General features: G+C 48.8%; 1 protein-coding gene across 4 annotated transcripts in view; it reads right to left on the bottom strand.

Moving 5' to 3' along the window:
• The window catches only part of fhod3a (formin homology 2 domain containing 3a), a 63,074-nt gene that overhangs the window by 28,979 nt on the left and 12,072 nt on the right, over positions 1-22,023 (bottom strand). For all 4 annotated transcript variants that reach the window (XM_030347451.1, XM_030347450.1, XM_030347452.1 and 1 more), the window contains exons 4-9: positions 5,406-5,473; positions 4,833-4,938; positions 3,539-3,633; positions 2,505-2,616; positions 1,936-2,030; positions 1,155-1,298 (exon numbers count right to left, since the gene is read on the bottom strand). In XM_030347451.1, the coding sequence (XP_030203311.1) occupies positions 1,155-1,298; positions 1,936-2,030; positions 2,505-2,616; positions 3,539-3,633; positions 4,833-4,938; positions 5,406-5,473 (620 nt within the window). The remainder of the gene's footprint in view (positions 1-1,154; positions 1,299-1,935; positions 2,031-2,504; positions 2,617-3,538; positions 3,634-4,832; positions 4,939-5,405; positions 5,474-22,023) is intronic.

Below are 22,023 nucleotides of genomic sequence, written 5' to 3' on the forward strand. Positions count from 1 at the left end.
TAGTTCAAGATAGGACATTAAACAGGTCATAAATCTATCTTTGCTATCTATTTTATAATACTGGGAAAACAAGTTTTCACCAAAATCTCAATTATTATTTATTTTTTACTGTTGCATTTGAACGCATTAATCATATTACTGAGCCGACCTGAACACATCACATTTGACACTGTTTGTGACCATTGGTCCGTTTTTTTTTTAAGCTAACTAGCTCTATATCCTGCCGATTTTAACATGGATTTAAAAACTGCATTACTCTTTTTAACTGACGGGACTTTCTACACTGTCCGGTTGTGTGATTACTACCGCTGCTTTGAATGACTGTTGATGCACGCGGTGCAGACTCTGAGCCCGTCTGCACAACGTCTGCAGCAGCAGCAGCTGACAGAGCTTTCGGTTGGACTAGACGGATACTGAGTTGAAGGAGTTTTTCTAACCCAAAGACAGTGAAGGTACAACACTTTTATGTAGGCCTACAGTCCAGTTTTAAGATATGACCAAAGTACAAGCTGTGGTCGCTCACACTGAAGCTCGCTGTGGGCGTGCATGAACCATGAACCAACCTGTCGGCGGCTGGCTGTAAACAGTGCTGCGCCTATGAGTAACTTATTAATCGCGCGACACAACGAATCGACGACCAAATTCGTTGCCAACGCATTTAGTAATCGATTTTTATAGATTTTATCGATTCGTTGTTGCAGCCCTAGAAGAGACCACGCAGAAGTGTGTGTGTGTGTGTGTCTGTGTGTTTGAGTGTGTGTGTCTGTGTGTCCTTGTGTAAATACATGAGGGAGTGTGTGTGGGTGTTTGGGTGTGTGTGTGTTGGGCAGCAGGTTCATACTGTAGTTATGTTTTTGTGTGTTGGCATGCGTGCGGGTGCGTGTGTCTGTTTTTGCGTCCGTTTCTCTGCATGAATGTGTTTGCGCGTGTGTGTGTGTGTGTGCGTGTGCGTGTGTGTGAACGAGGGAGTGGTAATGGGCATGTCTGCGCATGGATATGTTGCACAGGATGTGTATATGGCACAAGTGTACTTGTTTGCCGTGCATATAGAGTGTGTGTGTGTGTGTGTGTGTGTGTGTGTGTGTGTGTGTGTGTGTGTGTGTGTGTGTGTGTGTGTGTGTGTGTGTGTGTGTGTATATCGGAGTTGGTCAGACCTCGTAGATGTTGAGCTGCTCCACCAGGTCCAGGTCGGTGCCCCTCCGCCCCAGGTGCCTCTGGGACACCGTGTCCATGCCCTGCTCCTCCAGAGCATCCACCATGTCATAGAACGAGTCCTGGTCGGGCAGCGCCGCCAGCGTCTGGGACAGAGGAGAGAGGGGGGAGGGGGGGGGAAGAGAGAGAGAGAGAGAGAGAGAGAGAGAGAGAGAGAGAGAGAGAGAGAGAGAGAGAGAGAGAGAGAGAGAGAGAGAGAGAGAGAGAGAGAGAGAGAGAGAGAGAGAGAGAGAAAGAAAGAAAAAGAAAGAAAGAGAGAGATACGGGTTGTGATGGTATTAGTGAAAGCCTGTCCATACATGGTTATGTATGGACTCACTGAGGTCATAAAAAGATCCCAGGGCACTTATCGCAAAGAGTAGGGGTTCCCCCGGTGTCCTGGCCCAACCAGGCTCATTCAATCTGGCCCCCTAATCATTCCCCTGTATAATTGTATAATTGGCTGACTCATTAATTCCCTCACCCTCCACCTCGAGCTGGTGTGTGGTGAGCGTTCTGGCGCAGATTGGCTGCCGTGCATCACCCCTAGTGGGTGCTACACACTGGTGGTGGTTGAGTGAGGTCCCCCCCCTTCAATGTAAAGCGTCTTTGAGTGTCTAGGAAAAAGCGCTATATAAATTCAATACATCATCATCATCATCATCATCATCATCATCATCATCATCATCATTATGTGTTTCCAATGGGAATGAATGGCATCCGGTCAGCTGTGTTTGAATATACCTTGTTGATGAGGGTCATGGCGTAGACCAGCAGCTCTGTGTCCACGCCGTCCTTCTCATCCAGGATCTCCATGGTGCTGGCCCACGCTTTACAACCTGGAGGGTCACAACGTCTTCATCAGGGGAACGGGACAAACGACTGCGGTCCAACATAAGTCCCTGTCGGTGCGTCCAGATATATCTTACTTGTGTTTCCTACTCGTGTTTCCGTATTTAATCGACGTCAATCCATTCATTGTCCCATCCACCCATGCATCGCTCTGTCTATGCTTTCATTCAGGCATCCATCCATCCTTCAAGCCAATCATCGAACAGCGTTGCGAATAGATGGACCATTTTTCTGTCTGTCGCCGCACCATTCAACCCACGTATATTTACTCGACTAGTTTCGGTCTATGCTGGCGCACGGCCGAACCTGAATTGGAACTGACCCCTAATCCATGTGATGAGCTACAACAGTGTGTCCCCTAGTGGGTAGAGGGCCTGTTCCTGTGGAGTGGGGGGGAGGGGGCTCCACCCTTGTGGGCGTGGCCCCGACCCCGACCCCGACCCCGTGCCGCTGGGCTGTACCTCGGTCCCCGGACACGGTGGTGACGGCCTGGAGGAGCAGCGGGGTGTTGGACTCGGAGTACTCCACGAACACCAGCAGCAGCTTCAGCGCCGTCTTCACCACCAGCCGGAACTACACACACACACACACACACGCACGCACACGCACACGCACACACACACACACACACATATTACATATATTATAGAAGACTATTTGTTATGGAGGTTTCTAAGACAGGTATAATGACAGCTTCTACCCTTCGTGTGAATGTAAGTGTGTGTGTGTTTGGGGGGGGGGGTGTGCGGGTATGTTTGGATGTGTGTGCGCATTAGTGTGTGTGTGTGTTTGAGGACATGATGGAACAGTGAAAGAAGATGCCAGATTATTTATAGTCTGGGGCAAAATGAAAACAGGAGTGTGTGCTCTTTTAAAACAATACCGCAACTACAAGGAAACACGGCACCCTGGGGTCACGATACGCAACCAAACCAGCAGCAGATGTGTGAGAGTGTGTGTGAGTGTGTGAGTGTGTTTCTGTTGAGTGTGTGTGTGAGAGATAAAACAGTTTGAATAGGTTTGAGACTGCCAAATACAGTTCTACAGACCCAGTAGACAACCAGCGTATGTGTGTGTGTGTGTGTGTGTGTGTGTGTGTCTGTGTGTGTGTGTGTGTGTGTTCGTGTGTGTGAATATGTACCTGGTTTCAAGCCTGTATGTTTGTGCGTGTGTGAGTGTGTGTTTCAGTGTGAATATGTACCTGGGTTCAAGCATGTATGTATGTATACTATGTATGTATGCGTGTATGTATGCGTGTATGTGTGTGTGTGTAGGTGTGTGTAGGTGTGTGTAGGTGTGTGTAGGTGTGTGTGTGTGTGTGTGTGTGTGTGTGTGTGTGTGTGTGTGTGTGTGTGTGTGTGTGTGTGTGTGTGTGTGTTATCATGTCTCCACGCTTCTCGTTTATAGTGTTAAACCCGTTCAAATTGGGGCAACCATTAGCAAAGTGGAACCAGGCTTTTAGGAGGTGGGTGGGGGAGGGGGCTGTGGTCCATACCTTGGAGCCGATGAGAGAGTAGAGCCACTGGATAGTCTCGGCGTGGGCGATAACCCCGTTCATACCGTCCACATACAGCATAATCTGGCCCATTGCTGGGGAGGGTAGAGAGAGAGAGAGAGAGAGAGAGAGAGAGAGAGAGAGAGAGAGAGAGAGAGAGAGAGAGAGAGAGAGAGAGAGAGAGAGAGAAAACATTATGATTAACAGCCTCATCAGTTAAATTTACATATACATTGAGGGCATATAGCACACTGACGCAGAGTTGATATTGTCAGGCCCGATAGAATCAACCTTCGCTGCAGCCAGCCATCAGGGTACTCTATTTTTGATGTTGTTATTATCTGCATACTATAATAATGTGTTTTGATTCATCCCCTAGGGATAAAAAAAACGGATTCAAATGTAATATCATGAAACATCAAACCGACAGAAGGAACACAGAAACCTATATGGAACTAATCCTGTGTGGAAACAATGCATAGCACCAGGTCACACAAAGGGTCAGGGGAGGAGGGCTAGGGTACCAGGTGGAGGGCTAGGGTACCAGGTGGAGGGCTAGGGTACCAGCTGGAGGGCTAGGGTACCAGCTGGAGGGCTAGGGTACCAGGTGGAGGGCTAGGTTACCAGGTGGAGGGCTAGGGTACCAGGTGGAGGGCTAGGGTACCAGCTGGAGGGCTAGGGTACCAGCTGGAGGGCTAGGTTACCAGGTGGAGGGCTAGGGTACCAGGTGGAGGGCTAGGTTACCAGGTGGAGGGCTAGGGTACCAGGTGGAGGGCTAGGGTACCAGCTGGAGGGCTAGGGTACCAGGTGGAGGGCTAGGGTACCAGCTGGAGGGCTAGGGTACCAGGTGGAGGGCTAGGGTACCAGGTGGAGGGCTAGGGTACCAGGTGGAGGGCTAGGGTACCAGCTGGAGGGCTAGGGTACCAGGTGGAGGGCTAGGGTACCAGGTGGAGGGCTAGGTTACCAGGTGGAGGGCTAGGGTACCAGGTGGAGGGCTAGGGTACCAGGTGTAGGGCTAGGGTACCAGGTGGAGGGCTAGGGTACCAGGTGGAGGGCTAGGGTACCAGGTGGAGGGCTAGGGTACCAGGTGGAGGGCTAGGGTACCAGGGGCAGGACTAGGGTACCAGGTGGAGGGTTAGGGTACCAGGGGGAGGATTGGGGTACCAGGTGGAGGGCTAGGGTACCAGGGGGAGGGCTAGGGGAGGTCAGAGGGCTGATAACATCACCGCTGGAAGTGTCAGGTTGCAATGTTTTGTTGGATCGCAGTGTGTGTGTGTTTGTGTGCGGGGCATACCTCTCAGTATGTAGTTCTGGTAGTTCTGGTCGGCCTCCGCCCCGACCTTGATGAGGCAGGTGAGGCCCTCAGCCATCACAAACTCATGGACCAGGTCCTTGTCATCCTGGTTCAGAAATTATAAGTGATTTAAAATGTAACAATGAGGCGGGATATCTTAAATTGATCTAAGACGGCACAGCAGAGGGTTGTCTCGCGTGTTGGCACGCACTTACTTTTTTACGATAATACCCAGACGCATTTTTTATTTTATTCAGATCCATGCAGAGTTGTGTTTCGTATTTATATACTTGGCAATATACCATCAAAAGAATCCTTGTATTTGCCAACTCTCATGGGCAATAAAGTTCTTTCTGGTTCTGATATAATTGTCCTGTGTGTCTGTCCGCATTCTACCAAGTCACCAGCAGGTGGGGTCAGCGGTGTCAGGAGCGAGTCGGTTTGCCGCAAGATTTTTGCTGACTCCTCAGCCAGGATCCCCGCTGCTGGGCTCCACATGAAGTGACATGAACACCCCGTCTATCAGCATCAACACACTGCCATATGCAGATGACATCCACAGTGTGATGTTACCTGAAATATCTGCTTCAGGGAGAACAGCGCCCTTCTCAAGTCGCGTCCGTTGGAGTTATATAGCTTTTCTGTAGTATAAGAAAAAAAAGAACAAAGGATATGGTCATTAGTGGGTATATTTATGTATAGGTGTGTGTGCGTCATCAACACAAGTTGTGTCTTGAGCATACAGTATCTCATATGGCCCCAGCTCACACACACTCAGCCACACACACATGACCCCTCCCACACACACACACCCACAGACACACCCACAAACACACACACACACACACACAGACGGTGGCAGAAACATGTGACTAATGACCTTATCAACAAACGATTGAATTCACTCCTCAAAGCGTCCAGGTACAATACCTGCCAACGCCTTTTGAGTAAGTACTCAAACATTTACATCCGACAATCACACGCACAATTATTCCATTATCCTTAAGTGCTCGACAAATACCCGTGTTGATGGATTTAATACTGACATTAAATCAACAGATAAGAGCAGAAGAATGACTGTATGCAACCGGGGAAAAGACGCCTAACAACTCGCTCTGTCTTCTCAAACCTAGAAACGTGTTTGATTCCGTCAGTAGGAAGGTACGAGTAATACCTTATGTGCCGGGGACACAAGAAACAAAAAGCTCCACCACTTTCTTTATCCTCTTCTTTATTTTCTATCACAACATTCCAACTGACAGAACCAATCTCGTTCACCGCTACGGCGAGAGTTGATTGGTTCTGTCGGTTGGTAAGAGAAGGTCCTGGAAGGCAGATGAAAGGGCTTCAATCACCTGCAGTGCACTTTTCAACGTGTGTACCTCCCTGCAGCTTGTGCATGGCATCACACACACACACACACACACACACACACACACACACACACACACACACACACACACGCTGTGCTGAAAACCGCGTTGGCGGTGGCGGCGATTAGTGCCTTGACGGAATGTTAATGAGCGGGAGGGTGAGGTATTCAGGTCACGACACGGAAACACGTTGAGATGAAGAACTGTAGCTCCGATGGGCACGCCTCCCTCTCCCTTTCTCCCTCTCCTCTCTCTCTCTCAACTCCAAGGTGATAACCCAGTACAATAACTGAAGACTCTATGTGTGTGCAAGATTTTTGTCCGGCATCTGTGTTTTCCTGCACTGTTTTATGATGTGCACAACACGTCCACGATCATCTGCACGGTTTGGAACATGCACATGCTAAACACAGCCATGTACAGCCGGACGAAATGCATTATTTAGTGGCAAATATGTGGTGGGGGGGGGGGACCGTTTCGAATGTGTATTTTGTATTCTTGCGTGTGTTGATAGTCTCTCAGTGCATCACAGTGGTCTACAGCACAGAGGAAGGGAGCGACCCCAAAGGTTAGCCCCTCGCTTGGGCGACCGCCAGCCTGATCTGTCCCGCTTTTTGGAGCTTAGCTGAGATATCCACTGTCCTGGAAGCTAATGCTAAAGACAGGGTCACAATGATGCATCGCGGTTCCATGCTGGTTCTGCTAGGACTCAATAAGAGTGAGAGAAGAGCATGGAAGAAGAGAGTGAGAACTGAGAAGTGAGAAGAAGAGAGTGAGAAGAAGAGAGTCAGATATGACAGTTGAAGAAGAGAGTGACACAAAAGAGAGAGAGAGAGAGAAGAGGCTAATAAGAGAGAAGAAGAGAGGGAGAGAGGCGAGGATGGGTAGTTGGGTGAGACATGAGCGTTAGAGAAGAGAGTGAGACAGAAGAGTGAGATAAGAGTTAGAGAGGAGAGAAGAGAGTGGGAGACGAGTGAGATATGAAAGTTGAAGAAGAGAGTGAGGGAGAAGAGTGAGAGAAGAGAGTCATAGAAGAGCGTGAGGCAGAAGAGAGTGGGAGTATAATGTTAAAGCAGAGGAAGACGAGGAGGGCGACCACAGAGTGAAGGCCACCATCTCTTAACAAAAGAGACGGGGCCAATTGGTGGTGGCCAGACACAAACCCTAAAGTGAGAAGATTGGTGCACACTTAAAGACTGGCCGAAAGGCTACTTCCCTTTTGCAAAAGTGACACACTCTTCATCTGCAGTAGAACCACCATCTGATTCTAAAGCACTGCTAAGGTAGATATTTGACCTTGTGCAGTGAAATGATTCCAGAGTCGGCCTGGTACTGGGAGGGGTTTCTGTCGCGCAGAACCCGCGTGTTCACAGCCTGTCGTGATGAACATAGGAACCCATGGGTCCACTTCAGCAGAGGGGGAGAGTAGTTCGACATTATCAGAAAAATGACAGAAATATCTCAAAGATATCCCATGGAGAGAGTGGGCCGCTCAAAAGGGCGATAGTGGGGTGAATTGTCAGGGAAGTACTTCAGTGGACCAAAGGGGGGGGGGGGGGGGGGGGGGGGGGGTGTAAAAGCATCCTCGACCTCATCCTCGACCTCATGAACACCCACTATAGGTCACCTTCCCCAGGGGCCCTGATCAATGTCCAATCCAATCACCCACAGTTCCTGTCGTGTTCCGGAAGGTCCGTCGGGAACACCGGCTTAATATCAATAATGGTGTCCGATGAGAGGAACAAGTGGTCGTTGGGCAGGCCAGACATCGTCGTGTTACAAAAATAAAATCCAGACTGCAGTCAGCAGACAGAGATAGAAAGAGAGATGGCGAGGGAGCTATAGTGCAAAAGAGCAAGAGACAAAGGAGAGAAAGGGAAAGGGCGAGAGTGTGTGTGTGTGTGCGTGTGTGTGTGCGTGTGTGTCTGTGCCTGTGTGCGTGTGTGTGTCTGTTTGAATGTGCGCGTGTGCATGTGTGTGTGTTTGTGTGGCAGCAATCCTCGGAGAGACATCAAACAGCAAAGCACACGTGTCCTTCCCTACAACCAATCCTGCGAAATTGGCCTTCAATTACTCCGGGAATTGCAAGTGACTGCTTAGCAACATACGCAACAGCTTTCCTGGTCTGACTTGGCTCAAGAGCACATCAACAGCACCAGATAACCCGAGAGGTGTTTGGCTAGCGGCCGCAACAGCCGTGAAGTAGAGCTCAATAAATGGCTGATGAGCTAAGCAGGCCAGCATTTGGCATTGTCACGGCCACGAACCTTTGATGTTAATACAAAACACCACAACAGTTTGTAGCGTTGTCGTCAGACGACGCGCAGACGGAGGCCGGTGTCTGTTGTGAATCTGTTTATTCCCTCTCAACTGACCTGTACATTAATGCGTGCGAGCGAAAGTGTCAGCTGAAAACCGAGCTGCGTTGGGGCCCGATGGTATAGATTGTATTTAGTCCACAGTATTGATACATTGACCGAGCATGCCATGTCAATCAACAAAATCAGGGTGGGTGGGGTGGCGTCGAGAGAGGGAACTTGCAGACAGAGCACTGATGTAGAAGGGAGAGATAGGTTGTTTGTATGATACGTACAGCATACACACATAAAAAACAAAGTCACAGAGAAGTGTGCCAGATTTTGAATTCAAACAACCAAAGAAACATCACTCATAGCTGACGGAAGGCTTTGCTGTTGCTAACCAAGCAATTATACTCAAATTATGGCTCTTACATCTTACCTACAGCACCTTTAAGGCAAACAACTTGTTTTAATCCATCAATAGAAATGGATGTTTGCGGATCATGAATTGACAATTCATAATTAATAAGTGAGTAGTAGTAATGGATTATGTAGGAGTCTGACAAATCCACAAAACTGCACCAGCAAAGTCGCATCAATGTTATTCAGTAGTAGCACAAATAGAGTTTGAAGAATTTAAATAATCAATGACCTGTGTTTTCCTTTCGGCCCCAAATTGCCTCATCTGTCTCCGAGAGGCAGGCCTGGCAAGCACACTCACCACAGGACTTCAACCATCAAATCAATCTAACAAATCTCTCTTAACTTTGACCTTTTGGGGGCTGGGGGCTGTCAATTGCATGGAGGGGAAAAAACAGTCATTTTACAATTAATTAACGGTCCATTTTTTCCCCTCTGTATGGGCATGGAAAAACAACACAACACTTTAACTCGTTAACCCGGTCGGTCCGAAGAAGAATGGACCCAGCAGTACAAGAGGAAAGGTATGTGGCTGATAGACAAGAGGGGTGTACGATGGAGGGCCTTCCGCCTTCTCCATGGCCCTATGGGTTTTAATGTGGCAAGAACCACTGGAAGACTGCCTGGGCCCTATGCGTCTGTTTCTGTGTGTGTGTGTGTGTGTGTGTGTGTGTGTGTGTGTGTGTGTGTGTGTGTGTGTGTGTGTGTGTGTGTGTGTGTGTGTGAGCGTGTGCGTGTGCGTGTGTGTGCGTGCTGTGTCTGTGCATGTGTGTGTCTGTGTGTGTCTGTGTGCGTCTGTGTGTATGTGCATGTGTTCACAGACCAGAGAGGCACAGTCTGGTCAAGGAGAGGCAGCCGTTCATTTATAGCTCAGACTTTTTTTTACTGTTCTGTTTTGGAGGAACAAAACCATTCCTGCTGCCATGACCTCAAATGCACCCAAACTCTCAGATGAAGGCTCCTGATTGACTGACATGCCTGCAAGTTATAGAGCACACACACACAGACACACATGCACACACACACAAACAAGAAAAGTAATAGAGCAAATGCATACAAAAACACACATACTCATGCAAACCACACACATGCGGATGCAAACATGCACACATGCTGCATATAAGATTCATTCAGACACGCACACACAGACACACACACAAACACACAGATAGGACTGTGAGTTATAAAGCAAATGCACACACAAATACACATACACAAGTCAGACAAAGTGATAATTGCATGCACGTATATACAGCCATGCATATTGTGTACACACAACACTAAATCACAGAGAGAGAGGGTGAAAGGAAATTAACTAACCCTATAATAAAGTGCTCTGGCCTAATTTACCATTATACTATGTTTACTGACAACGTTCCTGAATGCAGTAGAAATCTCACGGACAAGAGAGCTGGAGTTATCCAAAAAGCTTTTTTAACGCAGCCCAAACGTTCCCCCGCTATGCGAGCAAACCGCGTTCTTCGGTTAACACCTATAATTCCCCAGAGTCCCCCAGTGTTTGCCAGCACCGTGTATATAATTAGAGCTTTATCTGGAGGGACGACCGGAGGACGGCCGGAGTCCGGTTACCGTCTGTAGTCGCAGAGTGCCACCAGAGGACCGGTTCTGGGTCACTTACGCCGTGTGGAAAGACAAATAGCTTCCAATGCGTTAACCACTCTTAACCTTACACACGTCACAAGTTGCTACTTCATCCGTGGCATCGTTTTTTGAGCGAACTGTGAGCGGAAAAGTAAGAGCTATCTACCCCTCCGGATTGGGAGCTCTTTTCCCTGTGGAATATGATTCCCCATGGGAGGGAAATAGTTTTCGAAAGGATTTAAATATATGCGACAGAGATATGCGAGCCATGTTAATGAACAAAATACCAAACAAATACATAATGTTAAAGCTACAGTTGGCAATTTGGAGAAAAACAGCCAGAGTATGATCGATTTTGAAAGCAGCCAATAAAATAAATCCCAGCCCTCTCCAAAGCAGCTCCTCTCAGACACTTGACGATCTCGCCAGCTTTAGCGAAGAGGTCTGCCTCGCAGGGTGGAGGATTCTGGTCATGCTCAATGGGTGCATGGGCAGTGTGCGCCGGTAGCCGGGCTGGCAAGTAGACAGACAGATGGGCCATCCAATCATTTTATTCGGACCGAATTAAATGATTGGACGGGCCTATTAAAGGCCTGTGACAGCCTGAGAGACCGGAATTGTATGTGTATCATTTTAGAGCATTTGAATTGTTGATTGCTGTCGGGATGTAAAGAGAGTTTCAACAAATGCTTCTAAAATAAATAGCCTACCCTAACTTTAAAGACTAATTATCTTAATGTCACTGATAGCTTACAAAATAACAGAACTTACTTTATTAAGTAATTACTATATTTTTACTTGGAATATATCGGATGAGGCGGGGGGGGGGGGGGGGGGGGGGGGGGGGGGTGAAGCCTGTTGGGAGAGTGTCAGACCCCAGCAGGGGGTCCCCTCAGCGCAGGGTCGTGGGTCGGCTGGGTGCTTCAGGAGGGCTATATTGGCCTTGCTTGTCGTGGTTTTGCTCTCACATTGGCACAGCGCGCCTGGGATTTACATCTCCATTAAAGCAGGGCTACCCACTTGGAGATGCGTCTTTAACTGTAGACACACTTGTCTTGAGTCGAGCAAACACCCACCCTTATTGAAGACTATTACATCTTCGATTTCAGTTGGACGTTCAATATTCTCCCTTTATGCTTCCTAATCTTAAAAGATCATTGAGAGACCATTTATTTGAGATTAGTCTGGTTTACACATTAGACAATGTTTCACACATATTTCCCACAGTGCCACCAATGTCCTCGATATTTGGAAAAAATGTCAATGAATAGAACATGAAAGAAATCTGACCTTTGGCAAGCGAATATCGTCAAACTAAAATCCCGCGGTGCACTTCTATCTAAACCTTCATAACCCTTTTTTAATTATACAGTTATAGGAACATACGAATAATAAATCAAGCTGTTGTTAACTCTAGCCATACTCGGCGTGCATGGCTATCTCAGACACAGGAACGCACAGTTATTGTATTTGTATCTGTCTGTCTTCCTACGATTTGAGAGACATCTTCTGGCTCCAAACAGAGAGCAGAGCTGACGTTACAGCTTGCCGACTGGTAATGGAAACGCAGATCAGTGCGGCATGGTTTGGTTCGGCGCTGCCAAATGTGCCAATGGAAAAGGGCCACTCGCCTAATGGCTAACAAGATTAGTGCCGTGACCCCCTTGGCTAATACAGCAACATCCTTCGACCCAAAATACAACACACTCTAACACACACACACACACACACACACACACACACACACACACACATAACACACGGGTGAATACAAATCTCTGCTGGAGCTCGTTCAGCTCATTTACTATTTTTTAAGCAACGGCTGCAGTGCGAGATACACAAACTGTGGGAGGAAGATTGAAGAAAATCTCTGTTAGCATAAGCAAACCAGAACCAAAACAAACCAGCTTAAACTGCTACTGCTAATCCTGGACACAAAAGTCATGGAAATCGGCCAGGACATTGTTTCTTTAAGAACAGTGGTCTCTCTCTCTGTCTCTGTGTGTGTGCGTGTGTGTGTTTGTGTGTCTGTGCGTTTGTGTGTGCATTTCCAAGCGTGCGTGCGTGCGTGCGTGCCGGTGCGCGTGTGTGTGTTTGCGTCTGTATACTGTATGGGTTGATTTTGTCCTGGGTTTTCGACAGTGCGCAGATGAAGACAGACCCAGGAGTTTTCCCATTCTAAGTATATCTTTCATGAAACCCTCATGCCGGTCAGGTCATGCGAGGCTAAGGTCGGTCTGGGTAGGGGCCGCTGTGGAGGCAACAGAGAGGGGGTAGCAGTTTAAGCCATTATTATAAACCGCTGACTCCCATCTCTGGAGGATTCAATCACCCCCCCTCCAGAAAAATTAAGCCTCACTCCTGGCCTGAAGAGGCCAGACTGTCATTGGGTTCATTTCGGTAGGGGGTAAACTTCCTCAACACACCTTCATACACCAACACACACCCTCCCCCTATCATCACCGGAAGAGTGCTCAGTATAGCTGGCTAGCCGGATAAAGTGTCAAACGTACGGTTAGAGATGGAGATATTAGCTTTCTAGTTCTACATGGAGTCGTCCAAGTCATGCCAGAGTATAAGTAGAGAGAGGCAAAACTGCAGCGACAATTGTAACTGTATCTACATCTATCTATATCTATCTATTTCCATCTGTGTCTATATTTGTATGTTGCTTTCAAACCCCCAAAATAATTTCAGAGTAAAGGTCAATGGCGGGAAATGTAGAAGGAGAGGTATAACAAAATCGGATGGTATTAGCAGAGCTTCTTCTCAAGGTTTCTTCATTCTTTATGAGGTCCTAGTCCCTCGTAAGGACCCAGGGTCCATGAAACGGAAGTCGGCCTTTAAATTAAAGTTTAAAGCCCCATCCAAAGCATGTCATTATTTTTCATTATCATCCATGTTTCCTCGGCAACATAGAATAATACCCACTCAAACGATCACATCCCGACGATACCACACCAGCTCTGTGTGTACTACGGCCACGTGTATACCTGCTCAGCCTCCGTCAAGAGCTCCAATGAAAACAAACAAAGTATCGCACGAAAACACGGCCTGCACGCTGCACGTGAACTGGCCTCCCAATCTGAGATCGGCCCGGACAGCTGACCCGTGTAGTGTTTTCCCCACGCATGCGTCAACGCCTCGGAGCACCGGTGCTTCCTGCCGACCCCGGCGAGGCAGAGGATGGTGGGCGGGCCGAGCAGCGGTGGAAGGCAGCGAGCCTGGGGCCACAGCAGAGAGGACCCATCAGCTATTTTATAACCCTCTACTTTACGCCTGTTGCTCTTGGCCCCCCGCCGGCGGGACAAGGAGCGGGGAAGTGTCCTGTATTATGGAAGGACGTAGAAAGTCTGGATATAGCCTCTGTGCTGTGTGTGCGTGCCTGTTTGTGTGTGTGCACGTGTGTGTGGGTTTGTGCATGTGTGTATCTGTCCAACACTATAGTGTGTGTGTGTGTTTGTGTGCACGCATTGGGTTTGTGCATGTTTGTATGTGTCTGACACTATAGTATGTGTGTTAAGCCTGCCACACACATAAAGATTTTATAAATCTCAACCGATTTTTTATCTGTGAGAGACCCCACACATTAACATTACATTAACAGTTTTGATCGTATTGTGTGTGGTGTCCTGCGATATTCCAAACACAGCACACCACACACATAAATATTTGTCTTCAGACGCACTAGAATCTTGTCCCTCAAGCAAGAAATCTCGCGTGAACAAACGTGATCTGACGTAGTACTCTGACTGACCTGTGGGGGCAGTCACACCAAAAATAGTAATTGAACTAACTACAAGAAGAAGTGAAGAAGAGCGAGTGTAAACCGGTGTAAACTCATGGAGGACCAGCTGGATACCGACTGCATGATGGTGGTTTTGGGATTAATCCTAACTGAAAAATCCCTTAACTTTAACTGTCTTCGCCATATTGGTGGTATTCAGGGATATCGTAGCCATGGAGATAGCTCGTTATAATTCCGTGTTCAGTCAGCTCGCTCTTTATTGGTTAAATTCAATATTACGTCACGTTGGAGACTCCCGATTGTCGGCTTCCCCCCCACACAAGACGTTTGACACCATAACGTTCTCCGCCGATAATCTTAAATATTGAACATGTTTAATACTTACGATTATCGGCGCCGACTGATTTCGGAGCCGATTGTCGGCCGAATTTCACTCTTAACACACCACACACTACAAGAGAATCTTATAAAATAATCTTAAGAGCTTAAGATAATCGGGCGATGTCTGTCCGTGATCGGAAGGGGGAAAATCGGGGCAAAATCAGCCCGATTATCTTTATGTGTGTGGCAGGCTTGAGTTTGTGTGCGCGTGCGTGCGTGCGTGTGTCTTCACTTTGTAGATCTTGCAGCGAGCCCAGAGTGAAACCCTAAAGCATTTCTCTATCTCGCTCTGTCAGAGACGCACGCACACACACACACACACACACACACACACACACACACACACTGAGGACGGGTACTTTTCAACCTGGGCGGTGAGTGAATGAAGGCTGTCAGCTGTGACAGAGGCTCAGCAACACTCACATCTCCAGGGAGGAAACCTCGCTCAAACAAAAACATAAACAAATAGAACCACCCATCTGCCGAACACACACACAGGGGCGCGCACACACACAGGCACACCACGCCCGCACCCACACACCCACGCATAGAGAGTCTCTATGCGTGGGACACACAAAGACGCATGCACTTTGTACACACAAACACACACAGACCAACACAGATATAAAACCAGCCTGGTCAGACTGACTGGCTGTGCCCTTCATTTCCCCCTGGCATCAGAAAGTAATTTAACTCTCACAACAGACCCACACACAGACAAACACACATACACACACACACACACACACACACACACAGCACAAACACTAACAGCCCTGGCTTTTCTTAGAGATGACACACAGCGACAAGGTTCCGCGGGCCAGATATTCCCTGGGCCCTTTTTTCCCAGGCCGCGTTACCGTGGTGATGACAGGCCTAAACCCTGATTGGCTCCGCCCCATTATTAGCGGTGCGTTGCCGACGCAGGCCCTGCGTCTGCACCGTGTCCGCAGCTCACCACACACGCTCACCGCCGGCTCATTCATCATGCTCACTAGCGAGTCGTCGAGGAAAGAGGCTAGTTCAGAGATAGTTGGGTATTTATGATTTATGTAATCGGGTAATCCTCCTCAATTGGCTACTGTGTGTGTGTCCGTGTGGTTTGTGTGTACGTGTATTATGTGTGTGTACCTGCTTATTAACGTGTGTTTGTGTGTGTGTCTTATGTGTGTGAACCTGCTTTTTAATGTGTGTAAGTGTATACGTGTGTGTGTGTGTGTGTATGTGTATGTGGGTGTGCATGTGTGCGTGTGTGTGCACGTGCATTCGTGTGCGTGCGAGCGAACGTGCGCGCATGTGTGTGTCTTTATACGGGGAAGGATTGGTTATTTCTGTGCGCGTGCGTTTGCCGTCTGCCTGCGTCAGCATGAGCGCCGACCAATCACTGCGAGGACAAGTTCTCCACCCGCCGCTCCGCTGTGATGTATTGCACTCGACTCGTCCCCGGCCCCAACGTCTCCTCCAGCGCTCGCACGCCATGCCCTCGCTAGCACGCTCACCCTCAACCCGAGACCATGAATGACGCCGAGGCGGAGGCAGGCTGCAGTGTGTCCTCACACAGGGCCCGCCGTCTGAGCGCATTAGCCCCCCGGCTGCGTGCTGCATGCCAGACACACACACAGACACGCACACCCACACACACACACACACACACACACTCGTGCAAAAAACACGATCCGAAGGTCGCTTGCAGGGAGAAGGCCGCGTATGCCATTCCTCATTACTCCCACCACATGCGTACGAACATGGCACGTGAGGGACAGGCGTCCACTGTTCTGCGTCCTGTCTCTCCCTTGATCTCTATCTCTCTCTCTCTCTCTCTCTCTCTCTCCATGCCCCCATCCCTCGGTAGCTAAGCCCGCATCCTCTCTCACTCGCTCTCCTGCACCCTGTCACTCTGTGACTCGTGGCCATGATGTCATGACACCATGCCACCATGATGCCATGATGTCGTTATGCCATGATGTCATGATGCCATGATGTCATGATACCATGCCACCATGATGTCATGATGCCATGATGTCATGATGCATGGGTTCATGATGCCATGATGTCACGATGCCGTGATGTCAGTTCAGAGGGAGGTTTTTTTATGGTCACATGCCGGGACCATAAAAAGAATCACGGAACCTGGGGGCTTGGAAATGTGAGAATACAAAATGAAAGAGAAACACATAAGGAAAGGAGACAGTGAGAAAGAGAGAGAGGGTACTAGAGAGACTTTAAACCAATAGCAGAATGATAATATGCAGAACATGGAATCTCTCTCTCTCTCTCTCTCTCTCTCTCTCTATCAGATGGGTTAATGAACCTGTAAGTTAGCCTGGGGCGGAGGGGGGGTCTAAATGTGTCCCGGTCAAACAGGCGCGAGCTAAAAGGGGGTCACTGTGGCAAGAGAAGGGGGGGGGGGGGGACCTGGGGGCGGCCTTGTTATTTCGGAAGGCAGTATATCCGGTGTGAGTTCTGCCTCCACCTGTTGCAGTGTGTGTGACTGTGCGTATGTGTGTGTGTGTGTGTATGTGTGTTTGTGTGTGTGACCTCTCCATATCATCGTCCATTCGCTTTCGTCCTCCCTTCTTCTCCATTTCCCTGCATTGACCCCTGTTCTCTGACCCTGTTTGATTCGCCCATAGCGGTCTTATGCTGCCCACAGAAGACTTTTAACCTCTCAAATTGTGGAGGCTGTTCACTCGCTGTGGTCATTCCTGTGTGTTGTAAATATTCTTCGACATGACTCTCTCACGTGGCTGTCCGAATGCCCACTCCGTCCCTTTGGTGCGCTGTAGTTTAGTTTACAGACATAACATATGGTTTCACTCCCCACTGTCTATATGAGCAGAGGAAGGAGTCCACACTTCTTGGACCTGTGCCGCTCCCGTTGGTCTGGCAGGTGCATGTCCTCCATCTTTGTTTCCCTCCTGCGGCACTTCCCCTCTGCTGAGCGATTCACCATCCCACTTTTCCTTCCCTGCTTCCTTATCCCTTCTTTTATTTTCCTTTCCCCCCCCTACCCCTTCTCTCACTTTTGTGCCGTCTCTCTCTCTTTCCTATTCTCCCTCTCCCTCGCTCTCTCTTTCTCAACACACATGCTGTAATGTCATTATGCCTCAACTACCCCCTTACACACACACACACACACTCACAAACTTAGAGAAACAAACGCACACACATGCATGCACACACACACACACACACACACACACACACACACACACACACACACACACACACACACACACACACACACACACACACACACACACACACACACACACACACACACACACACACACACACAGATAGGCCAGTTGATACTCCAAGCTAATTGTGTTGTGTGTTTTTTACTACATTATGTCTTCCACAGTCAAATGCTGTACCAGATCCAGTCCAGGGGACGCACAAAAGTCACATAACACATTTACACAGCGACATGAAACATACAACAACATACACATGCACACAAGTGCACAAATAATACACACACACACACACACACACACACACACACACACACACACACACACAGGCATCCACACTCACACACACACACACACACACACACACACACACACACACACACTAATGAGGTGTCATATTTCTGGGCCTGGCAAAGTGAAACCAAAACACGGCGTGTCACAGCAGAGTGGTCCTTCTCTCTCTTTCTCTCTCTCTCTCTCGTTTTTCTCACACGGCCGCCCACTGCACACAAAACGCTGCACTGCGTCCTCATGGAAGCACACACAAACACACATGCACACAAAGGGGCACCACTGCGTAAAAGGTATCCCGATGCCAAAACACGGTGCACAGCTGGAGCGCACCATAAAAGCGATCACCCCAATAAGAAGAAGGGGGACATGGCGCCGTGGAATTTCACAGTAGGAACCAGAGCTGCAGTGGAGTTAGAGTAGAGAAGGATAGCACAATATAGTAGAATAGAGTAGAGCAGATCAGAGCAGAGGACAGCACAATAAAGTAGACAAGAGTAGGGTATAGTAGAGTAGAAGAGCAGAGTAGAGGAAAGTAGAGGAGTAGAGTTGATTACAGTACAGTCGATTAGAGCAGAGCACAGTAGAGTAGAGAAGAGAAGAGAAGAGAAGAAAAAAGCATGCAGGGCAGACTAGAATAGAGTAGAGCAGAGCAACACAGAGTACATTACATTAGAAGTGCTGATCAGAGCAAAGAAGAGTTTCTATATGATAATAAAGAGCAGAAACGAGGAGAATACAATAGAATGTGTTGGGTCTTTTCTTTCCCTGCACATTACTGGATATTCAATGTTTTCCTTCCCTCACGTCACGGTGGACGTCGACTCCTGTCAGAGCACATAAGGGTTCAACCGCAAAGGAAGGGAAAGAAATAAAGGAAAACTCGACCACCCTCCAAACATCCATCCCCAGATGTGTCATCGCTCCATTCGGCACCACCCGTCCTTTCCCTCATGTCCCCCCCCCCCCCCCACAACCTCTAGCTCGCCACCCATCCTCTGCCTCTGTGGTGAGCAAGGCATTCACCCGCGGGAGCTAAATGCTAACTGTTGCTCTTCTGGGGCACAGCTGCTGGTTCAGGCTGAGGGGAAACTATTTGAGGGATTCAGTCTCTCTCTCTCTCTCTCTCTCTCTCTCTCTCTCTCTCTCTCTCTCTCTCTCTCTCTCTCTCTCTCTCTCTCTCTCTCTCTCTCTCTCTCTCTCTCTCTCTCTCTCTCTCTCTCTCTCTCTCTCTCTCTCTCTCTCTCTCTCTCTCTCTCTCTCTCTCTCTCTCTCTCTCTCTCCCTCAAACAGTCGACGTGTGTGCTTTGTGGTGAATGATCCCCGTTAATGAGTTAGCGGAAAAACCAAAACACAGCCTTGCATGCTGACACGTGCGGGCGTGATCGCACTGTGCATCGATAAAACACAAACTGGTCCAGGCTTGTCAACGTTTAACGATTCGGACATGGTGTGCCCATGCAAACACACGCACACACACACACACACGCACGCATAACTGAAACAAATTCTTGGTCAATGTCACAGGTGTTCCATAAAAACGAAATGGTCATGTACCAAGACCAACATAGCCCAAAGGATAAAAGATGTTCAAAAAGCCAGTCGGAAGGACAAATGGAAGGTAGACACAGGAAGCTGTCGATATGCGCCAGAATAAAAGCCAGTGCCATAGAAGCGGGTATCAGAGGGTGTGTGTTGCTGACATGGTACATCGAGGATGCAGCGGATCAGGTTGAAATGTCTCAAGTACACACACACACACACACACACACACACACACACACACACACACACACACACACACACACACACACACACACACACACACACACACACACACACACACACAGAGAGCAAACCCCGTCAACCTACGTTCATTGACATTATCTCCCCGTCACACAACGCTAGGACGTTAACTCCTATCTCTTTGTCCCAAGCAGCTGTTGTCGTAGGGTTCTCCCTCTCTCTCTTTTCTGAAAGACAGGGAAGCTTTTTTTCACCTGATATCATGCTGCATCAGGCAGAGATCCCCTAGATATATATTTGACGGTGTAACTTAAATAATAAAAAGTACATCGGCGAACAATGTAGATGATTAAAAGGAAAGAGGTGAGATCGGATGACCGGAGGGAGTGAGTGAGTGAGTGAGTGAGTGAGTGAGTGAGTGAGCGAGTGAGTGAGTGAGCGAGCGAGTTGACATGTTACACTACTTCTCTCCTAGCGACTATTAAAGGCGACCTTTGACCCTTGCCCCTCCCTGACTGCAGAAGAAGGGGATGAAGGGATGGCTAGGCTAGGGTTTTTAGAGAAGGATAATTGGTGGAAATAAATCACAGAATACAAGGCATATCTATACAAAAACACACAGTGGGGGGTGGGTGGGGGTCGGCAGTGAATTCCTGCACTAAGTGACAGTGGCCTGGAACGGTTCCAAAAGGCACCCAAATCTCTTTTGTTGCGCGCACATTTTTCTGGGTCCTTTTTCACTCATTATGGTGGACTATCTGTCACAAGGCATCCGCCTTGAGTACATGCCAGGACCACTCCTGTGCTGTGAAATTAGACAGTCAATCTCAATCTCTCTCGTCCGGAAGCCTTCCATGTAAAACAAAAAACCTGAAGAATGCAGGCCAGTGGAAGATTTGGGATGGCACCAAGGTAACTGGTCGAGCTGGTTATGGATGATAATTGGGAGATGAATGATTGATAGCAAATTGGCTTGTGGTGCAGCAGTCGGTAGGGCTCTATGACTCATTGGGCACAGCATGCATAGCTGAAATACCTCAATAATAGAAGAGAAAAAAAAAAGGGTCAAATGACTAGCGATACAGTATATGTATAGTATATGTACAGTATATGAGACAATTTAACCTCATGTCTGTCTTGGATATTATGAAGGCCCTGAGTCAGTGAAGCTCTATCTACGCCATTTCACCTTTCTTCTTTCGTCAGTGTTCTTTGTGGAGTTCAGCGTGAGGTTCCTCCCTGGTCACATGTTCCTGCGATGTCCGGCGCGTTCCAAGAACGCCCCCAAGTTCAATTTCACGACCCCGCCGACCCCTCAAGCGCCCCACCCCACCACCTTCCTGGCAACACTGCGTCTCTCCCTCCCTCCCTCCCTCCCTCCCTCCCTCTCTCTCTCTCTCTCTCTCTCTCTCTCTCTCTCTCTCTCTCTCTCTCTCTCTCTCTCTCTCTCTCTCTCTCTCTCTCTCTCTCTCTCTCTCTCTCTCTCTCTCTCTCTCTCTCTCTCTCTCCCTCCCCCCTCCTCCCCACACTTCCAACCAGATAAATAGACAACGCTTCTGGGGGGTGGGGGGTTGTAGTCGGGGGGGTGGAGGGTGGTGCTGGGGTGGGGTGCAGAGAGCGTCGGGTCAGGAAGGATATAATTAACCCTCTACCCAGGTCCTCTCTGGCGGTCGGATGTTCACCGGTCTGCAGGCCACAGAGAGAGAGAGGAAGGGGGGGGGGGAGGCACGTAACTCGAGGCCAGCGAGGGAAGAGCAAGTCATGAACGGTAACGGTAAGATTGTTGGAAAGCCTTCCATGCATCCATGCATCCGTCCCTCCATCCCATCCATTGACCAATGACCCAATCGACCCACTATCAACGTATCCATCCATCCGTCCAGCCTCCCAGGTGCTTCAGGGTACCAGGGGATCTTCCTCAGGTCCTACTGAAGTGCTCAGAGTCCTTGACCGAGCTGGGAGCGCTAAGGTCAAGCCACAAGGTCGCCGCTCACACACCCTTCCAACGGACTGACCTTCAGGGGCCGGGGTTTGATCCCAAAAACAAAAACAGTCAATATCGTGCTCCCTAGAAGTCGCAGGATCCCTACCACTTCACACGTACACAATTCATGCCCCGCATCGTGGAGTACC

The sequence above is a fragment of the Gadus morhua genome, chromosome 22 (genome assembly GCF_902167405.1).
Source record: "Gadus morhua chromosome 22, gadMor3.0, whole genome shotgun sequence".
Taxonomy (NCBI): Eukaryota; Metazoa; Chordata; class Actinopteri; order Gadiformes; family Gadidae; genus Gadus; species Gadus morhua.